This window comes from Epinephelus moara, chromosome 18 (assembly GCF_006386435.1).
Source record: "Epinephelus moara isolate mb chromosome 18, YSFRI_EMoa_1.0, whole genome shotgun sequence".
Taxonomy (NCBI): Eukaryota; Metazoa; Chordata; class Actinopteri; order Perciformes; family Serranidae; genus Epinephelus; species Epinephelus moara.
Window position 1 is genome coordinate 15,637,770 of NC_065523.1, and position 22,091 is coordinate 15,659,860.

Sequence of the window (22,091 nt, forward strand, 5' to 3'; positions counted from 1 at the left end):
AAGTGACGCTGCACTTTTGGCCCTTCCTAACAAAACGTGTTTTTGGTTGACCCCTCTTGTTTAGGAAAACAACACGCCGGGCTTGAAGTGCACAAAGCTGTCACCTTATGATAATCTATTTCCAGACACTGAGTTATTTTTATTCCTCAGCCTCTCACCAGCTCAAAAACATTATACACTTTGGATCCTCTTGCATCATGTGTTTTCACTGGTCGTTTACACGCAGCCACACTCGTGCTTAAAGAGAAGGAGCAAATACATGTTTCACAAACACTTTGCCGGCTCTGAGTCATTCTTCTAATAGTACAGTGGACAAAAAGTCCGCCTCACTTAAGGTCTGTGTGGTCTGCCAATGACAGCTCTTAACACTCGGGTACTTCTGCCAGGTCATATGCAACACTGTTATTTAGTGTTACTTACAGGCAACAGGTCTGAGTCAGAGTGTGTGTGGAAACAAGTGTTTATCCTGTTCTGAGGGTCTTGTTAGAGTAGGAGAAGTAAAGTACAGTTGACAATGACAGGAAGAGTCACTTACATTTTATCTGTTGTTATTCTGTGTGTGTCCTTCCTTACAAATATATAAAAAACAACTACTGCAAAACTAACACAACGCCTGACAGGAAGTTTGCCGTACTTTCAGGGGAACCCCCATCATTTAGAAATGTTGAGCAGAGATAGAGGCATGACTTTTTGTTCATCTGTCTTGTGATGATGTCACATGGGCTCGTAAGAGGAAGTGCATCTATTTTACTTCCCCCTGCAGCTTATTGCCTTCCCCTCCTCCATTATTGCCTGCCACCCCGAAGCATGCTTACCAGACTTCCTGTCAAGAGCAGCTCACACACACGCACACACACACACACACACACACTAGCCCAGAACTATGCACACTTTTGTCAACTGCCAGCGATTTGAATATGCCACCTCACACACTTTGACTGTTGTCGGCCACCGAGCACCTAAATTTGATTACCAAAGTACATATTTGACTGGCAAATGGAAAATCTGAAAACAGTAGCCTATAGAGGAGGCAATTCCACTTAACACAGCCTTTCTTAACTGTGCACTGCAATCAATAAAAGACATTAAAATAATGAAAATATCTTTGTAAACATGTTGTATATTCTCTCACAGTCTCTTAGTTCACAGTTTTGTCATTTCTTTACTTTATTATTATCATTATCATTTATAGCCTGGTTGTTAGTGGCATAATGTAATCATCATTAAAATGTTGTGGAAATAAATAATTAAATTACTTTTGTTAGTTCTATAGAAAATGTCACACTAAAAGACACAGGATAGTAATTTTTTTTTTAATAATACAGGTTATATTTGAGTTAACAGCTGTTTCCTATTGTTTAGCTACAGCCACATGCACATTTTGTTATCAAAGTACAAGTACTTTGCCAGGGTACTTCAGCAAAGAATGGGGTAAATGTATCTGGTTATGTAGCTACTTGAATCTCTCACGGAAATTTGGTAAAATGTAAACACTGATGTAAAGTGTCGTGTCACTCCAAACTCAGGGAACTTTTAACGTTACCTCCAAACTTTGCTCAGCTGAGTAACATTGTGTTTATTTACTGTAAACTTGTTGTTTTGTCACAATAAACTGCAGGTCATGTTCATCTGAAGAGAGACTCTCAATCCTGCTGTGTTTAGCTCTGTTAGCTGTCAGCTCTATTAGCTTGGTTAGCTGTTGGCTCCATCAGCCAACACGCCGCCCACTGGCTTCTGACAGCTAACAGTTAACTAACTCTCCTCCCAGTGATGACATCACGAAGATTCAGAAGCTCAGTTCAGTTTGTCAGTTGCTAAACTGTAGTTAAACATACAAACAAAATCCCTTTTGTCTTGGGAAAAATTTCTGTTCACCCCAAACACATTTTCTCTCATCACTGGGACGACGAGATGGTGCGTCTTGAGCCCTGGCTAGCCAGCGACGAGCACTGTTTGCTGTTTTTTATAAATGGTTGGACTAAAAGCAGAAAATGAATCAGGATGTTTGTGGAACTGTAATGTTGGATTTCAGTGTGTGGATTTGTATTTATTTAACCTTTATTTAGACAGGTAAGCTCAATGAGGCATGATCTCATTCTCAAAATAGGCTTGATAAAAGTTGGTGGGCATAGGGGGCGGCTGTGGCTCAGAGGAAGAGCTTGATCCCTGGCTCCTCCAGTCTGCATGTCAAAGATACTGCATCCCAGCTTGCTACCGGTGGCTGTTTCATCAGCCTCAACCACCAGTGTGAATGAAAGCACTCTGAATGGTTAGCAAATCAGACAGGCACTATACAAGTGCAGGTCCATCATCATTCGCTTACCAGCGGCAGGGTAACTTTTTGTGACCCCGGGCCAATGGAACATGGTTACTGTCGACCTTACCGTTTATTGTTTAGCTTATCATTTTCCAATTATTTTTAACAACATTGCAGATTTTTGCAGAATGTTCAGAAATTTCAACTTTGCCCTGATTCTCCTCTCTGCTACATAACTGATTAATCACAAAAAAAAGTAATCTCAAAAGTTATCTCCTAATTACACAACCATCTATCATCGAGATGATAATTCCAGCATGATTCATCCCTGCTCCAAGAGATCGAGGATTTCCTACAGGCACACAAGAGCGGCGCAACGCTGAGAAATCTCCTGTGTTACAAGATTATGAATGTCAGCTTGAAAAATCACTTCTTTGACTTTAATGTGGTTAAATAGCTTATGGAGTCTTTGGATGGAAATTGCATTGTCTGTAATAAGCTAATGACTGACTGTTGTGCGCAGGAGGCAGCAGGATGGCCTGTAATGAGGGCAAACCAGATGAGAGGTCTGGATATTTGATTTTACAGACCGCCAGAGAAGCAAGGTGTTTGTTGCTGTACCTATTCTACCCATTCTGGGGCAGTGGCTCCCTTTTTCTTGCCTACAGCCTTGTTATTATGACAGAGTTTCCATGCTGAAGAAAAAAACATTTTTTCCCACATTTCTCTACATTCCTGCTCGTGTCTCATGATGCACTAAAGGTCATGCATGTATGTAGTTTCTCCAAGAGGCCTCCCTCTCTGGGGTGAGTTTGTTATCTCTTGTCTGATCAGGATACATCCAGGAAATTCTGGCGAAGCGGGGATAAGCGATTTGTCTTTCCACTTCCTAAAGAGTTCCTTTTAGATCTAGAGAAGATATGTGGACAGATTGAAAGACTGAATTTGACATCAAACATTTAAAGTCATCTTTAACATCAGAAAATTTGCAAAAGCCATATGGTACCATCATTTAGGACATGAGTTTTACATACTACGACAAGCAACACAAACACATCACACATTCACCATGACAGGCCCAGCTGCTCGCTGGAGTCACCAGATCTGCTCATCAGTCGAGGAACCATTACATGAATGTGTTTTTGAGGTAAAAAGCAGGTTCAGTGTAGCTTTTACTTTCCTTAACAACCTTCTGTCTCTATTGCTGCTATTAGCCTGATTTTATTAGTTGCACAACCTTCTTTATTGATCATTCCTTCCGTCTGGTCACAGCAGAGCGGCCTCATATAACCCCATCAGGTTTTAGGCAAAACCATGACGTCTGCCAAAATGAAAACTTTCCGAGAGCTCTTTTGTTTTGGATTTCTGTGTGTGCGGAGGGAGTGGGTGTTGCTGTGGCATAGCTCGGCTTAGTCAGCATGTAGTTACAACAAATTATTGCTTTATTGCTTGGAGCTCATGGTGGAGTTTTCCACTACGAGCTCAAATCAGGAGGGATGTATTCAGGAGAACTGGGCGTGGTCATCTGTTTGTGGGTGTTTATTGTAAAATGCATCCCATATGCTCGACATATTTCCCATGATCCAACTTGAGCTTTACCTCCTTGATTTTATTCTCCCTTCCATTACACAGCTGGCAACGCAGAGCTCCCACATGAAAGCCAAACAACGGATGAGTTATGGCTCCTCTGGGCATCAGCTCCCCACCTCTTTCTGCTTTTTTGTCTTGTTGTCTGACTCCCTTGGACTTTCTGCTCCTCTCATTTCCATCAGCTGTTGCAATAGCTAGTTACCCTGTTGATACAGCCAGCATTGCTGCGATGTTAGAAGCAAGTTCCAATCTCAGCTGAGAGGAGACTTTCCTTCCTTGGCCCCCCAGCCTCCAACTCCCTCCCACCTCGCACACTGAGTGACGCTCACTTTTTTGGAAGAGAATATGAGTCGATACAGCTGGCAACATTTGACATTGGAATTAAAGAATCTTGTGTGTGTAGGTAAGAGGTCTGGGGGTGTTAGGAGTCAATGGGGGGAGTTTGGGGGGTAATGGATGGGAAGCCTCTGCCCCTCGTCTGCTTTGACCCACATTGGTTTTGAACGTGTTTCCTGACACACACACACACACACACTAGTCATGAGGCAAACTGTGGGCTAATTCAGTACTGGGCACTCATGTTACTGCCTTCTTTTTGTGCAAAGGGGAGAGGGGCTTAAGGGGTGTGGGCGGAGGATGGCTGGGGGAGGGAGGAGAAAGCAGAGAGGGAAGGCTGGGGCTCTGTGGTGGGGGCGGAGAACAGAAGGAGCTTTGGGACAACGGTGGAAAGTAGGATTGTAAGTCTGCCTGTGTGGACACATGAGAAAAAGAGGGCAGAAGATGGGTGGATCAAAAAGACATGACTTCAAGGACTGAAATAGGATGTGGAGCAACAAAAGATCTGTTTCGTCTCAGCTGACCTGCACACAAACAGGAAGAGAGGGAAGACCCAAGTCGAGGTGCCTAGAAGACACAGAACTTGCCTGAACAAGAGGCAGAAAAAGAAGCCAGGCAAATTACTGAGAAGGCGTGCTCTCACTCACTCAAGGAGGGGGAGAAACACTGAGTCAAAGCAGACAGACAGACAGGAAGAGCAAAAGGAGGAGGAGGAGGAGGAGGAGGGGGGAGTGAGGTAAAAGAAAACATAAGAAAGCAGAGAAGCGAAAGATTAACACTTTCGAGAGAGAAAGAGAGACAGAGTGGGGTTGAGCTGGGGAGAACGAGCTGATGAGGGGGGAGAAAAGCTGAAAACAGAGGGTGACAGAGAGCAGATAACGGGTGAGTGTTGAGCAAGGTGAAACAGAGAGGAAGCAAGAGAGACAGAAGGTGAGGGGGACAGTGGGTTAAGTTAGCAGGAGGGGAGAGGTATGAGGGCACAGTTCTTGAAGTCACTCTTCTCTTTGGTGATCACTGTCTTCTTTCTGGGGAGCCTGCTGACCACTCTCCTCTGGTACATGGTCGACAACAAGTAAGTGTGTAGCTACTTCTCCCAACCTCGTACAGGACACACACACGCACATACATACAACAATCCAGCCGGGAAGATTTGGGGATTTTGGGTCTCGAAAGTGTGTTAGTGAGAGCACAAGATAAAGAGGCATGCTGGGGCTTGACAAGAATACAAGACAAGGGTGAAGCAGGTGATAACATCGGGCAAAAATAAAAGCATTTTTAGGTCTCCCTTTTTCTTCACACTTTGACAGTCTTTGCCGACTTCCACTTAAGTCTTGTGGTTATGTGTCGGTAGTTTTTTGCCCAGGTATGTGTGAATACACGTCATGAGGCACCATCTGTGTTTCAAAGCCATGATTCATCTCACAATACTAAGAAAAATAGGAGTGAAGATAATAGTAGTGAAACTTAAATAGATTAAGAAACATATCTTTTTCAATACTAAATAATTGACAGGGTAATTTGTTTTTCAGTGGTGTTAAAATTATTAGAAGTTTAGTTAGAAGTTTCCATCGGAGGAAAATGAAAAGCAGCAGAGAAATTTTTGCAAACCTCACACTGAAACCTAAAGAGTCATTGAACCTGACACATGAGAGGAAATGACACCAATTCCCACCTGAAATTAAAGGGACAGTTCAGATTTTTTGAAGTGGGGTTGTATGGGTTACTTATCCATAGGCAGGGTTTTACTTACAGTACATGTCCATTGGCATACTCCCAGTTTGGAGAAGCAGGCTGGAGTCTGACATGGAAGCTGAGCAGTGTACTGCTGTGGATGGTGGTCAGCAACAAAATGTATTTTAGTGAACTAAAAAAGTAAATATCAGTTAAGTGTATGCTGTATTAAGAGTTATTTCACTGCTTTGTATTTTCGTCAGGCAGTGCATTCTGGTGGGGAAGCTGTCAGGGGTGGGAATCGCCAGAGGACTCACGATCCGATATTGTCACAATACTTAGGTCACAATACGGTATTATTGCGATATGCTTAAGATTGCGATCCAATATATTGCGATATATTGTGATTTATAACCTTTTTTCCAACTGTAAATTATTTCAATCAAGGAAAACTTTGTCAACATCAGTTTTACCTCATGAGATAGTTTTTAGTCTGTTCATCTGACTTTAATCATTTTTACTGCAGCAAAATATGATGCAAAGCAGACAGACTGACCAACATAGTAAACATCATAAAACCTGTCAGAAAAGCTGCATACACCTCACAAACTGAACTGATGGCAGACTTAATGCTCTCTGAAGTTTGACATAGATGATGAGGAAATCCCAACAATTAGGGAAAAGTCAGTAAAGAGCTTAGGTAGGTGGTACAATGTGGAGTTGAATGATGAGGAACAGGTGGTGAAATTTAGAAAAGATGTGGCTGAAGGATTGGATAGAATAGATAAATCAGAACTTCCAGGAAAGTTGAAGTTGTGGTGTTTGCAAATTGGGCTATATCCTAGGTTAATGTGGCCATTATCAATTTATGAAATTCCAGTATCCGTTGTGGAGAGAATAGCTTAGGTTCTGTTAGCTCCTATATTAGGAAGTGGTTGGGTGCTCCTAGGTGCCTAAGTAGTGTTGCATTGTATGGAAAAGGGATACTTCAGCTGCCAGTATCTAGTTTAACAGAGGAATTTAAATGTACCAAGGTCAGGACAGAGCTCTTGTTATCTGGGTGTAAGGACGTGGTAGATATTAAGGGGTGCAAAGGTAGTGGAAGCTTAGTTGGAGGGACCTTTGGAGTATGGAGGAGAATCGTATTAGATTCCTAGTAGGGGCTACATACGATGTGTAACCAACCCCCCAGAACCTAAAACTGTGGGTAAATGGGGACCCATCATGCCCATTATGTTCAGGTACTGCAACCTTAAAGCATATTTTGTCAGGCTGTAAAGTTAGCTTGTCATAAGGCCGATATACATGGCGACATAACCAGGTGTTGAAAAGTTTAGCTGCAGGCATCGAAGGGAAATGAAGACAGGTAAATTCAGAAGGTTTTTAGAATAGGAATTTAGCAATTCAGTTTGTCCGTGAGGGGGAGAAATACAGAAGGGATAAGACACCAAAGTCTACAATGGTAAAAACATGGGTCCCTGAAGAAAAAGGTTGGGAACCACTGGTCTAGTGGACCAAAAAAAGCAATGGATTTTATTATTCTAGTCACAAAAGTTGTATTAAAATGTATATTTGCAAAAATTAATTCTGTATATAATAAAAGATTGATACTTGGCATCTGTGTATCGATACAATTTCGCGATACAATGCTGTATCGAGAGCATTGAAATCAGACTGCATGTCTTCTGCTGTTTGATATGAATATTTGACAATTCATTTTCATATTACTTGTAAAGTTTTAAAGTTTGAACAGGGCTCAGCGGGACGTTCAGTGTGACATCAGTATTCCTACAATATAGTAGCCTAAACAAGCTAACGATACTAACAATGGATCGGAAATGTGCAACAACATTTTTTGCAGACATTAGCTATCAAACAAAGGGCTGCCTTTGAAGAGAGTGATAAACATGCTTTGTTTTCCAGCTGGAGGTGCTGTCTGAAAACAAGATAAAGCAGTAAAAAAAATTTCCAAATAAAACGTAAACTTTTTTAGGTGGCTAAAATACATTTCGTTGCTGACCCGTCTACAGGCAGTACATTGCTTAACTTCGGTGTCGGACTCCAGTCTGCTTTTCTGTGCTGATTGATATCTACTGTATGTAATATACTGTCTATGGATAACAACCCCCTTAAAAAAAACCTGGATTATCCCTTTAAAGTGGACTCTATCACAGATTTCCTGTCCTCATCTTAGCCTTTTTTAAACTCAGTAACCAGAAGAGAAGAGGATACGTAACTGTTCAAGCAGCACGTACCACAGACCACAGACATTACAAAACAAAGACATGCAGAGGCTCAAGTCTCCTGCTGAAATGTAGCTAAGAAGCAAAGGTCTCTCACTGGTTGTTCATTTATGGTGTATGAAGCTGACAGATTTACCACGACTCTGCCCCATGTGAACTTGTATGATTACTCGTATTTGCTTTAGTGTTTATTGAAATTGGAAATCTGTGTAAACAGAGCTTCTTGTTTTGTCTCGTAGTTGATTGCACAAAAACATTCAGTGGTGCATGTAATGAATATGTGTACAGAACCAAACACTACAGCAGTATATCAGTTCTATCTCTGGCATCAGCATTTTACTCACCTGTCCTGTTCCCGTTGTGCTTGCTCTGCAGCAATGTGGAACCTCAGAGGCCGCCTCCTCAAAAGAAAAGTGCCCCTCAGCCCACTGACCCCTGTAAAGGCTGCAGGTGAGAGCAAACACCATCACTGCTATTTTTGTTTATGGCGTCATCATATCAAGCCATGTCAGCATTACAGGGATTACCTGCTTAACTCTGTGTGTGTGTGCGTGTGTGTGTGTGTGTGTGTGTGTCACAGGGAGGTCATCGACAAAGTAATAGAGCGTTACTCTCAAACCTGGAAGAAGCAGGAGGACAATTACCAAAAATTCAGGTAAAAAAGACGTCACCCTGTTCAAAGTTTTTTTTAATTTCTTTACTTTATTACATTTTCTTTACTTTTAAAACAACTAAAACAAACAACCACGATCCCAGAACATGCTATACCTCCAGTTGCCATAGCTGCAGGAAGTGTCTGTACATTGTCACAGTCCAGGGATGAGTATGGTTTAAAAGGTAGTTCACATTAACTGTACATTATGCCATGCTCAAGAGGGGCACATGGATTTACAATTACTACTTTGCTGCAGACGAGTCCATTTGCTTTCTGATATAATCAAAAAAGAAATCAAATCTCATCCAAATAAAGACAGAACACCATATCACTGGACCACTTCTTACAAGGAGGTAGATTTCTGCTCTGTCTAGATAACCCTTTCAGCTATTACCACACAAAATGTTTGTTGGGTCTCATGGCAGCTTTAGGAAACTTCCCAAAATCTATCTATGATGTGTTTGCTTTTTATATGGTTAAAAAGAGGAACAACATGGAAGGAGAAGCGGAAATAGAAATTTGGACTGTAACAGAGGAAGTTACGCGCAAATGTTGCCTGCATAAATGTCTAAATATAACACATTTTAAGGTCATGTGAGTTATGGTAAAATAGAGGGACTTCACCTGAAACACACCAGACCGCTTTTATTCATCTGGGTTTTTTTAATGGAGTCCATGTGGGTGATCTTTTTTTAGTTAAAATCCTGAGATGGAAGAATAAACCTTTTATTTATAACCTAAACAAACTGCCTATTCAATGAACTCTAACTGAATTTACTAAATTATAAAGCTTTGTGTTCAGCAACACTCTGACTGCTTGTATGTTATTTAACAAAGCCCTTGTGGTTTCGCAGATCTCAGCTGAGCAGCAGGTGCCATGGTTTAGAGAAGGCCATCATTACTCAGGCCAACACTCCAGTGGGAACCAAGATTGTGTATGACGGGGAAAAGAGGAGGAGCCTCCAGGTGACCCAGGAGATTTTCAGCACCTTTGCAAAGGTATACTTCCAGTTCAGGGAATTAACATTCAGCATCATTAATTCATTAACATCAGCTGCTTGTTTGGTGTCTTGATTGTTGCGGAAATGTTTCACCACGGAGATTATTTCACTGCTTTGCTCCTGCATGTTTTGCCAAAGGTCATGTGTCTACTCACATGTTGGCTCTTTACATAGCATGGTTTTATTTTTGGTACGGTGCTCACAAACTCAGACAGAAGACTCTCCTGAGCTGCTATCAACTTCTAAGCTGTACATACATAGAAACAGAGCGAATAGAAAGGACAGTGAAGTGTTTGCCATGGTCATTTGATGAGCTACGCAGAAAACGGTGGTGGTGATGGTGGTGGGGTAACGCAACAGTACTCTAACAAGTTACTTTTCTCTGTAGGTGTTAGTAGAGGTTAGTTGTTCTGTGATTCTTGCGTGCGTACCAAATGCTAAACCAAAATATTTGCGTAGTGGGGCATCAGTTCTGCTCAACAGTCACCAGGGGAAAACTTTATTAACACCTTGCTGTGTGACATTACAAAATAAAAGCTCATTTCCATAAGCGAGAGCACATTCTTGTATGTCATAAATGTTAACAACACATACCGCTACAACGTAACTCCAGCAAACTTCAATTCCTCTTTTGCTACACAAAAGACGCCTCTCTATGCTTCATACACTGCTCATTTGGTCGTAACTGCAAAACCTCACCTCGGTGAGTTTGTGGCTTGCAGCAAGTCAGTTTGCGAAGTGGAAGTTAGTCCCCAACAATGGCTGCAATGGCAACGGTTTACATAGAAATGGTCGCCATTCTTACCATCCTGCTATTGTTTTGAATGAAGATGTCCGTACTCTTATGTTATCTCTATATATGCACACTTTTCACTGTGAGCCCAGACCAGAAAACACATTTTGATTTAAACATGCAACATATCCACATACAATGGTTCCTATTATACAAAAAAATGCACATACAACAATATGATATACGAATTAGCATCTGACGACTGACGTTGCATACTTAATGTAAACTTGCGTTGGTAAGGTTTAGGCAAGCAAAGTTATGTAGGTTAGGTTTACAAAAAAGAAACATGGTTGGGTGTCTTTACCTTTAGGCAAGTGAAGTCAGGCTACGTAGGTTAGGTTTAGAAAAAAGAACCATGGTGATGACATACCTTGATATGTCTCAAAGTTCACTTGGTTTCACACGGCTCCCAACACCAGTTTCCTGGTGTCCTGTTTTGGAAAATCTTGTTTTTCTTTGACCCATCCACCACCTTCCCTCTTTACTCCCGTCAGTGCATTGGTCACATGATCACAGCCTTTCCTTTAATGTGGGTTATACATGAATCACTGGCTCATGATTGATATATACGAACTGTGGTGCATTACTTTTTGTTTGTATACGTCCAAAAAGTGCATGAGAACAGCCTGAACCATGCGACACACTTTAAGTAAAGGCAGTGTCTTTAAATGTGAATGGGCAATCAGATTTGATCAACTTTATAAGTTTACAACTCCACAACTCTGTTATTTCACACAGAGAGAACATTAATCTGCTAAATTTCAATTAGTTGTGATGAAAATTTAAAAAACGTAATTATGAGGAGTAAAGAAACACATAGAACATTCTAGTTTAAATTGGGGATCTGTTAATCTGCAAACAATCTGAGATGTACTCCCACAACAGGTTATGTTTAACTGTATAGAGATATACACAATACTCTGTGTACTCAACAAGCATTTCTGATGACATGTACAGGTAATTATAATCTAATGTTGCAGATATCTAAATTTTTCCAGGGGGCACCCAGACTTGAACTGGGGACCTCTTGATCTGCAGTCAAATGCTCTACCACTGAGCTATACCCCCTACTGGTGAAATGTTATTAGCAAACAGAGGTGTAACCACTGAGCTTTACTTAATACCCTTTTGGTGTATTGAGAGCGGTTGTCTTTACTTCACTTGTGTCCTGGATGGCTGCCATAAACAGCTGGGCTAAATACAATTTTTAGGCCATAATTAAGTGTGGCTAAAACCTCAATTCCTATTTTCATGATCACCGTGCAACCCGTGGCAACACTAAACATTTTTATCCAAGAACAAATGCTGTTGTAAAATCCCATTTTCAGAGTGTGTTCCCTCAAGTTCTGATTTCCCCCCTTAAATGGCTCTTTCACACAGTTTATTGTCATCAGGATAAATGTTATTGTTTTGTTATATTTGTGTTTATTTCAGGATCATCCGTTCTCAAATAAAACATGGGACACGTGTGCTGTTGTTGGGAACGGAGGGATCCTGACCAACAGCAGCTGTGGAAAGATGATCGATTCAGCTCAGTTTGTTATCAGGTGAGAACGATTTCCAGTGTGAGCTGCTGCACTGATAATCTTATTCAACAGAATCCAATTCATCTCTGCTGTAATTCTGTATATAAATCTCTATGCCTTCTCTGTTGCTTGTTCAGGTGCAACCTACCTCCTTTGGAAAACGGTTTTGAGAAACACGTGGGCATCAAGACTGACCTTGTGACAGCAAACCCAAGCATCCTCCTAGAGAAGTGAGCAGGAAGATGATTTGCACTGCATCTTAAAAATGTTCCTTTTGTGTTGTTGCTTTACATCTGCTGTTTATTTTCAGGTATGGGGCTCTAATGGGGCGTCGCCGGCCATTTGTGGAGAGTCTGCGTAGCTACGGCAACTCCTTGCTGCTCCTTCCCGCCTTCTCCTATGGCCACAACACTCCTGTGTGCTTGCGTGCTGTCTACAGCATTGAGGACTTTGAAAGCCCCACACGGCCCATCTTCTTCAACCCCAGCTACCTCCAGAGTCTGGCCCTCTTCTGGCGCTCGCAAGGCCTACGAGCAGTGCGGCTCAGCACCGGCATTATCATGGCTAGTATGGCGCTGGAACACTGTGCCAACGTGCATCTGTACGGGTTCTGGCCTTTCAGTAATCACCCACATGGACTCCATGCCCTGACGAACCACTACTATGATGACAGACAAACAAAAAAAAAATTCCACGCCATGCCAGCTGAGTTTGACCTCTTGTTGAGGCTGCACAGTCAGGGGGTGCTCAGGCTTCACCTGGGAGATTGTCCATCAGGTGAAAGGTAGTTCACAGACCCAGCGGCAGCTGACTGGACAGGAAAGTGCCTTCGTTGTAGCCCAGTTACTCATGAGTCTTTCATACACTTTTGAATGAATGGACAGATTTGTTTTGGCTGGTGACATGGAAGAAGTGTGTCCAAGCAAGATGGACGCTTGAACTTACAGTAAAGTTTGAGTTGGCCTATTAGCAGCCAGGACATTTGCACTGAAATCAAGATGCAACAACCATAAGGCTGGAGACATTGTGTAAACAGTCTTGTAGTGTATCTAAAATCGTATTTATTACCAAAAATGTTCCAGCTTTAGTCTGGAAGGAGTTATTTTGATTAATATGGGAATCCTTTGCGGGGGTTGACATGATAGTGCCTTCTTTTGGATCAAGATGAATGTATTTTGAAGAAAATCAAATACCTCCTTTACATGAAGATTGTCTGGCTGAATATCTTAACATTTAATGACAAACAGCTGCGCACTGAATGTAAAGAATCTTTTGACATTTTCATTAAAAACGCATCACACATTCAACCACTTTGGAAAAAATATCCTGGGAACTGTCAAGAGGAGATGTATGGTACTCACACACAATTGTTAGAAAAAGCTGGTGCTGGCTGAAGAAGATAATTTCTGCACTCTTGTTCTCACTCCACGTCACTGACACTGCTGGATGTGATACAGACACGAGGTAAACCTCTAATCACAGAGTGCCTGCCGGGGTGGTGTCCCAGTCGCCTCAACTACAAGCCTCCATGGCTGCTGCCCTCTGGGGGGACTGTGAGGACCCTAAAAAGTGAGGCTCAGAGCCAAGGACTAAACAGAGACACCACAGAAAGAAACAGGAATAATAACACTATTAAAACCAGGAGGTCCTAGCTCACAAAGGTTGCCATGGTGAGCCTGTGTTACAATGTGCTACCCCTCGTCACCACAGTGACCAGACGTGGATATGTGCTGTCACAAAGTGGCAACAGTCACATTTTGGTACAATGTTAGTGTGGAAGTGAATATTTAAGTTGATGTTTATGCTAAATCAATGACTGACTCCAATGTAAGGTGATATGATGATTGTAAATTGTGCACTTTGGATGAGAATTGTAAAATTTGGGTAAAAGTAGCATTTGCGTCAAAACTTGTGCAAGTATTGCCTTTCATGTTGATACTTATAAAGTCTTAACAGTGATTATTGTCATCCAGAAAAATAATGTACAAGCTGTAGATGACCAAACTTGAGAACTCTTATGAGCCAGTTTTAGAATCTTGTGTTGTTGTATTTTTTAACAGTGTGAGGCAAGAGGGAAAATGAAGATAAAGTGAATCAGTGAATAAATATTTATCACAAAAAGGTTATTTGTATGGATCCGGTGGCTGGAGCTGCATTCGCTTGTCTAACAAAGCAACCAAAGCTTTTTCCCAGACGTCTCAGCTTGCATGATTGAGTGTCTTTGAGCCATTAAGCTGCCAAGATTTGTCATTAGAAAGCCGTATTTCTTCTTACAAACTGCACATTTGGCTGTAACACCATATGATGCAGTGATTTATTAGCATAGTTTTGCAAAGAGCTTTTATATGCATTCTTCTATTTTTTTTCTTTCTTTACATTTAACGAACATCTTTTAAACCAGATGTAAGCCATATGCCAGTGTTGTGAATTTACAAATGCATGAATCCATGGTAATATTTCTTTTCATTATTTGACCAAATATTTTTTATATCACTGCACCCTCCACTTCACAACGTTCCTCCTGCATGTTTTGCTGCGTGGCATCACACAGTGACTGAGCTGACCAAATATGCAAACTTCTGGATGATGCTTTCACAGACTCTGTGAACAAACTAACCAGAGAAGCCTTGGAAAGTGCTGGATCACATTATTTCTTACCTTACTCTGTTTCTCTCTCAGCCACTCAATAGACAAAACGGAAGACAGTAACACTGAACCAAAGATTAGACACAATACTTTTGCTTTTGCTCCCATTTTGACAGGTTTAAGTTAAAGATCTAAGACTTTTGTCTCTCAATTTCTTTGTTGTGAATATCCCGAGGCACATCTGTGTAGTAATCATGCTGTTTATCAGTACCTTGATATGCCAAGATTATCTTGGAAAAGAATTTTAACAAAATTTCAACCAAAACTTGAGTGACTTGACTTTCTATTGTGTACATAAAAAGTCTTAGATCTTAAACCTCTGAAAAGTGGGAGCAAAAAATAAAAGTGTTGTGTTTAAATTTTGGTTCAGCATACCTTACTGTGACCTGGAAAGCTGCCTGAATTCCTTACAAAATGAATAAAAATGAAAGTAAATATAAAAATAAGAATAATAGACTTAATTTATGTAGCACTTTTCTTAACAAGGCTATAAAGTGATTTTCATAAAAAAAAACTGCAGATAAAAACTGACACAACTATAAAACAACAATAGAATAATCATAAAAAAATACAAAACACTGGGGAATAAAGTAAAGTTAAAAAAGAAGAATGAAATGGCCAAGAAGGAATGATAAAACCCATCAATATAATATTCATAAATGCTTTCTGAAAAAAGAGAAAGTTTTAAGAAAGAGATTTAAAAGATGCTAATTATGTAGCAGGTCTGATCTCTGATTTTTTTACCCTTCAAACAGACAAGTCTGAGCCACATAATCTAGAATAGTTTTGGAGATGTACGGCCAAGCTGCTCAGCATGCAGACTCTGAGCAGTTGGGGTCTTTCAGCACCTTCATGGCACCTCCTCAAGTCACTCCTTCCTCACTCTCTGAAGTTCTCTGTCCTTTGATAGGAAGTTGCCCTCTAGTGGCTTCAGCTGGCTCTGACAGCAAACCAGCTGCCTGTTATCCATTCTTACTTCAGTGTGCCTCTTCTCTTCCACAAACGCAGTAAATGCTTTAGTTGAGAAACTTTGCTCACTGGGGAAGAATTGAATGAGGGCCTCCAGGGAAGGAGACTGACACTGACTGGGAAACTCTCAGTAAATCACTGGTGGCTTATTGAGATGGAGAGGCATCACTGGAGCCAGGGTCAATCAGTGCTCTGGAGAGCAGCTGACTGAAGTACTGCTGGTGATTTATGGCTGTCCCCTGCTGGTCGGCTTGTTGAACAGACATGTGGAGCCAAGTGGTGAATAAACCAATCAGAGAGACTCCTTCTCCTGGAAGCAGAGATTTACCCGCAAGTATCCAGTCTAAGAGTTGGGCGTCAGACAGGAGAATAATCACAATCCTAGCCTGTTACTTTAAGAAAATGAATAATCCAAACCAGTTGGAGAGATAGACCAGATAGAATCAAGGCTATTAAATGAAGGCTGGGGCACAGTCATCATATCATTGTGGTACAACACATGGGCAGTAAAATCTGGTCTGCTCTTGTCTAAGGGCTCAATAGCTGGTGCATTATCATTTAACATGGGATAAGTTTCACTGAGGCGTCTGCAGCCAGCCTTGGGTCTGAACATATTTTATACAAAAAATAAGAATATGGGTGAGAATTAAAATTCTGCAATTATTGAAAATATTTTTCCTACAAGACCATAATTAGATGCTTTCTATTTGAAAACACTCCATCAGATATCAGTCGCTATCCATGCCAGAAAGTTCTGTCAGGGCGAGTGCACCCCACGGCACGCCCAAGGAGCCCCTGACACTAGTGATGGCCAAATGAAGCCTCATGAGCCACTTTCTTTCTTTTCTGACCCCACCAGATGGCACTCTTGGTTTAAAGATAAAGGCTGAACGACTGGCAATGAAGTGCGCTTTCATACCTTTGTTGAACAGACAGCACCATCTGGTGGCTTCAGAAAATAAAGACAGTGGTTCATGAGGCCTCATTTGGTCATCACTACCTGACACCATCCCTTTATCTCAAGCACCGTCTATTGTTACCCTACAACATCGCAACGCCACTTACACTGGGCATGTGTGATACCCCATAGCTCCCATAGGTCAAAGACTGTGTCCCAGCCCTATTTAATAGCCTTGGATAGCTTGTAACTCGAACTACAAAAATGCACAAGATAACAAAACACAAATCACCAATTCATTTTCATCAATTAAATCTAGTTGTAATTAGCCCAGATAATAATCAAACAACTCTACATATACTCTAAAAAGTCTCTTACACAAAATGGCCCTTAAATCAACAGAAACAAAATTCAAATTCTTAGTCTAGATCAATTGGCAGTCTTCACGGCTGAAAAATGAAGCCAACACAAAGTGCCAAAAACTGCAGTTTCTGGCCACTTGAGGCTAGCTCCAGAAGCCAGTCAATCCCCACAGGCCCCCCCATATTAAAATGCCCAACATTACATATTTACAGCCTGGTACAAAAAAATTATTTTAGTCTCTATAGCTACTTTCCCCTTCATAACAACTGCACAGGGGTGAATTTGTTTTTAATAACTCACCTGTTCTGGCTCCAAAAAAACAAGATGGCAACGGCCGAAATGCCAAACTCGAGGCTTCAACACGGGAGTTCACAAACCAATGGATGATGTCACAGAAGCTATGTCCATTATTTTTAAAGTCAAAAGTGGTCTAGATATGAAAATTGAATGTCCCTTGAGTAACTAAATTAAATGAGGGCTTCAGATAAATGTCAGTGTTTTCAAGGGGAACAGTATGTGCAGTAAAACTTCAATTAGATGCTGAGTCACTTGGAAAACAAATAAAATACGTTGTCAGTGAATATTTTGCCGATATGATCAGTGTCAACATTTTTGCCACTTGCCAGTCACATTCATTGACAACATTCCCTCATTATGTTAATAGAAAACGTAATCTGTTAACTTATTGCCTGGGATGCCGTCAAGGTGTGTTCTTACACTGACATCATGGCCTGTGAGAGATGTACAAATGCACATGTGCGAAAATAAAAAGGAAGCTCTCTGTACACCAATGATTAGCAAAAACACAACACAAAACTACGAGTTATGGGAGAAAAGTTATTGGGGCAACTGTGTTTGCGAGGGCTACAGGCAACTGTATGGAAAGAGCCAGCGCCTGATGAGGATGAAGTGGACGAGGATGCTAATAAAAATGAAGAAGACTATGCTTAACTGTTAGAGTTTTAGATGACAAAAGTCTTTCCCTGATTATGAAAGAAGCAGTGGATGATGGGAGAAAAGTGTTGAAGATACTGAGGGAGCATTGCCGGACTAAAGGGGAACCACAATTGATGAGCCTCTACACAGAGCTAACGTCTCTGCAGAAAGCCACCAACAAGAGGGACTGTGGGGACTATATTAGTTGTGCAGAGATGGCTATTACAGCACTGAGGAATGCCGAAGAGACTGATGGGCTGTTGATTGCAATAATTCTAAAAGGTGTGCCCGAATACCGTTTGCCAATCCATGGCAAGGAGGTGCGAGAGCAGAGAAGAGTTTAACGCCAATTCAACAGAAGACAACATGATAAAGAAAGTGGCCGAGTGAAGGGGAGTGATAAAGAGAGCTGAGAGATGATGCCAACCTGCAACAACGGCAGCTAGAAAGAGCATAAGGCCTGGGAATGCACTGGCGAGCAGAGAGAACAGACACAGTGATGCAGTTTTTGCAATAGTGCCACTCATGAAGATGCAGATAAAAAAAAAAAAGGAGAGACAATGTGAAACAAGCAACCGACGCTGAAGACCACACATTTGCATTCCTGGACTGAAATAGAAAGGGCAAAATGATCGAAAATGAAAAAGCCAAAAACAACCCTTTTGAGGCACAAAGGTTAAATGGCTGTCACTTCAAGCATATGTGCCCATCATCAGGTGTGCGTGGTGTGTAATGTTTGGACATACCGTAAACTGGTAAACCTGAAAACTTTGATGCTAATTGTGGGTTGAGAGAAAAAAATCCTACCTAACAGGCCAACACCCTGCATAATTATTATCATTTAGCTCAAAACACACTCTCAGGAACCTATTTGAAACTATCAGTGCCTAATCAGACAGGGCAACTTTGCCCTTGGTTTGTCCTGTGTTTGCTTTTAGTGTGTCTTTCAAAAGGCCTGGTGACATTTTGGAGAGAGATGGTTTTCTCAGGAGGATAAACCCTAATACAAATAATTGTAAAAGCTGTTTCTGTGCAATGAGCACAATTTCTTTCTATGTTTTTTTTCCCTCAATTACTCAACAGACAAAAAGAGAACAGGGTGACACAAATACGTATTTGTACCACAGGGTAAATCTTTTGACCTGGATAGCTGCTCAAACTCCTTTCTTTCCCGTAAAACAGATAAGTCTAAGCCACATAACCTAGAATACTTTGAGATGTAAGGCCACGCTGTTAGCTGTGTAGGCTGTGTGCAGTTGTATCATCATGGCACCTCCACAAAATGCTCATCCTTCACTTTCTGAAGTGCTCCCTCCTTTGACAAGAAGTTGTTCTAGTGGGTCCAGCTGGCTCTGACAACAAAGCATCACCAGCTGCCCTTTATGCATTTACAGTTTGTTTTCTTGTCCTCAGCAAAACACAGTAAAGACGTTAGAGGAAGTATCACAAGGGAAGGATTAAATGAGGGCTGATTGGCCTCCGGGGGAGAAGACAGACTGGGAAACTCTCAGTAAATCACCAGTGGGTGACTGGGAGGGAGCAGCTTCTGTGGTGCCAGTGTCAATCAGTGCTAGTCTAATATACACAATGCCGAAAATTAATACAAGGTTAACAGTAAGAATCATATATACAGGTAAGTGTATGGTTGATTAAAAATGTTCAACTATTATGTCCATGATGTTGCAGGGGGTGTCCTATTGTTTTACATTTTGTGACATAAATCACCAAATTGTTACGATGTAATCCTAGGAGAGACAGTAATCCTGAGGGAAAGAGAGAGACAACACAAACAGAGATGAAATGGAGTCTGGAGCCACCTCAGCACCTCATACCTCTGCAGTCTGTCTCTCAGCATGAGACAAATGTAGTTGTAAAGCCTGATTTACACAGGAAGCAAGGATTTCCTGTGGTGCATCATGGTGGTAACAGCCTGCTGCTGAAGACGCTCCTGCAGCTGATTAGGGTTGCCAGCACCAAAGACGGATACAAGATGCTGCCTTCTTTAGTTAGTTAGGGCTGGGGCTATAAGAATGCAAGTTGCCACTGCTCTCCAGCTTGTCACTGTTGGTGTACCCTGTATGTTCACCTGCTTCACCGTATAGCTGGGGTCCTCCAGGGAGTTGGACAGTGCCGCAATTCTCCAGACAGTGATCAGCTCTACTTTAAATCTGTTAAATATCCGGTCCAACTGATAGAGACATTTGTTTTCACAAATGCGGCTCAAGGAGGAGCTTCTTTCAGGATATTTGCCAAACCCATATGATACAATCATTGAGCATGTGAGGTTTGCATACCGCAGCGTCACCTGTACTATCACAAACACATCACACCTTCAACAGGCACGCTGTTTACTGGAGTCACAAGTTCTGCTATTCAGTCAAGAAATCATAACATGAATGTGTGTTTGAGATAAAAAGCAGGTTAAGTCTTGCATGACCTTAGGAGTCACTCTTCTCTGGTGGAGCTCTAGCTCTATTTTTGGGACTGTGGTGGAAAGAAATGTTGTGTGTTGAGAATTTGCCAGAACAAGAGGTCAAAGACAGGCTAATAACTGTGGATACATGCTCTCTTTCTTCTAAGGAGGGAGAGAACCACTGGCTCCTTTTCAGACCTGCTTCTTGGGTAATGTGATCATAAGAAGATAGCTTTGAGTACGTCTGTTTGCACACGGTATTAGAGCGTGTCTCAATGGTTCTCGATTTAAACAAACATGTACGTTGTTCCTGTCTGCAAACACCAAATGTGTTGTTTTACCTGGCAGTTGGTACACACACTTCAGTGACAATTAATCAGTTGGCCTTGAGGGGACAGACAGACACGCAAAAACACATACAAGGAAACTTGCCTCACAGCTTGTACAACCAATAATGGACTGTGCCGACATTTTTTTTTTTTTTTTTTTTTTACCTCTAAACGCCTCTAAAAATGATCTTGGTCTCCTTGATGTTATATGAACCAGACTCTGCAGATTTATACTGGTTGTTCTTTTTAACACACCATTGCACAATGTTAGACACTTAAATGGTGCCCTCTTGATACAAGACGTCAGTTTCGCTGGCTTCAATTCATTTTTAAATGCATTAACTTTAACTATCCTTATGGCCTAAAACATTTTTTGTCCCTAATACGTATCCACTAAGAAGCTCTGATCAGTTTCTCTTTGTGGTGCCCTTTGTGTCTAAAGAAGCTGGTAAAAAAGCTTTTATGTTTCCAGCTCCTTCTGGTTGGAATAATTACCTTCAGCTATCACTTCTTTGTCATCATTTCACTTATATAAAAATGTTGTGTGTTCTTATCTTAAAACAGATTGCTAATGTTTTCAGTAATGCCAATACTGTTCCTCTCTATATTTAGAGAGTGATTATTACCTCCGCCAAGGAGGTTATGTTTTCGCCGGCATTTGTCTGTTTGTCTGCAAAATAACTCGAAAAGCTGAACAGATTTTGATGAAATTTTCAGGAAAGGTTGATAATGGGACAAGGAACAAATGATAAAATTTTGGTGGTGATGGGTTGAAGCGAAGTGGATAAAATAATAAAATGGTGGGAAATCCGAGCTGCTTGGCGGAGGTCTGCGCTCTCCGAGTGCTCTAGTTGTTCTTTTGATTGTGTCTAGTCTAAGGTTGTACTCTTTTTCCTCTTTTCCTTTCTTTTATCATTACTAGTCCATACCCATTGAGTGCACAGTTGTCCACGTACAGTTCCACATGGTGTCAATCAATCAGTTCAATCAATTTTATTTATAAAGCCCAATATCACAAATCACAATTTGCCTCACAGGGCTTTACAGCATACGACATCCCTCTGTCCTTAGGACCCTCACAGCGGATAAGGAAAAACTCCCCCCAAAAAAACCCCTTTAACAGGGGGAAAAACGGTAGAAACCTCAGGAAGAGCAACTGAGGAGGGATCCCTCTTCCAGAACGGACAGACATGCAATAGATGTTGTATAGAACAGATCAACATAATAAATTAACAGTAATCCGTATGACACAATGAGACAGAGAGAGAGACAGAGACAGAGAGAGATGCAGGAAAGACGGTAATAGCTTACAACAGCAGTAATGAAAGTAATAATATTATGATTATAATTCTGGCTACTGTGATACAATATGTTGAAAGTATATATTAATATCTGATAGTATACATATGTGACAATAATCATATGTGTATAATAACAGTAGAAGTATGACTAATGATAACAGCAG

At 41.2% G+C, this 22,091-nt stretch overlaps 1 protein-coding gene and 1 non-coding gene across 2 annotated transcripts; one reads left to right on the plus strand and one right to left on the minus strand.

Annotated features, from left to right (window-relative positions):
- The first annotated feature begins 4,546 nt into the window (after positions 1–4,546).
- Positions 4,547–15,010, plus strand: LOC126405844 (alpha-2,8-sialyltransferase 8F-like). Its single transcript, XM_050069820.1, has 7 exons — positions 4,547–5,255; positions 8,473–8,547; positions 8,678–8,752; positions 9,607–9,751; positions 11,981–12,093; positions 12,210–12,302; positions 12,383–15,010. Exons 1-7 carry the CDS (start codon positions 5,155–5,157, stop codon positions 12,858–12,860), a joined length of 1,080 nt encoding a protein of 359 aa, XP_049925777.1. The 5' UTR covers positions 4,547–5,154; the 3' UTR covers positions 12,861–15,010.
- On the minus strand, positions 11,543–11,614 carry trnac-gca (transfer RNA cysteine (anticodon GCA)). The gene has a single exon. It is a non-coding gene; the product is annotated as a tRNA-Cys (tRNA).
- Positions 15,011–22,091: the final 7,081 nt, after the last annotated feature.

What these genes read in the sequence shown, in the direction of transcription:
- LOC126405844 (XM_050069820.1), top strand. Translation starts at nt 5,155, where the DNA reads ATGAGGGCACAGTTCTTGAAGTCACTCTTCTCTTTGGTGATCACTGTC. An exon ending in GACAATTACCAAAAATTCAG is followed by an intron (nt 8,753 to 9,606) that starts GTAAAAAAGACG and finishes GTGGTTTCGCAG; the next exon opens with ATCTCAGCTGAGCAGCAGGT. An exon ending in CCAAGCATCCTCCTAGAGAA is followed by an intron (nt 12,303 to 12,382) that starts GTGAGCAGGAAG and finishes GTTTATTTTCAG; the next exon opens with GTATGGGGCTCTAATGGGGC.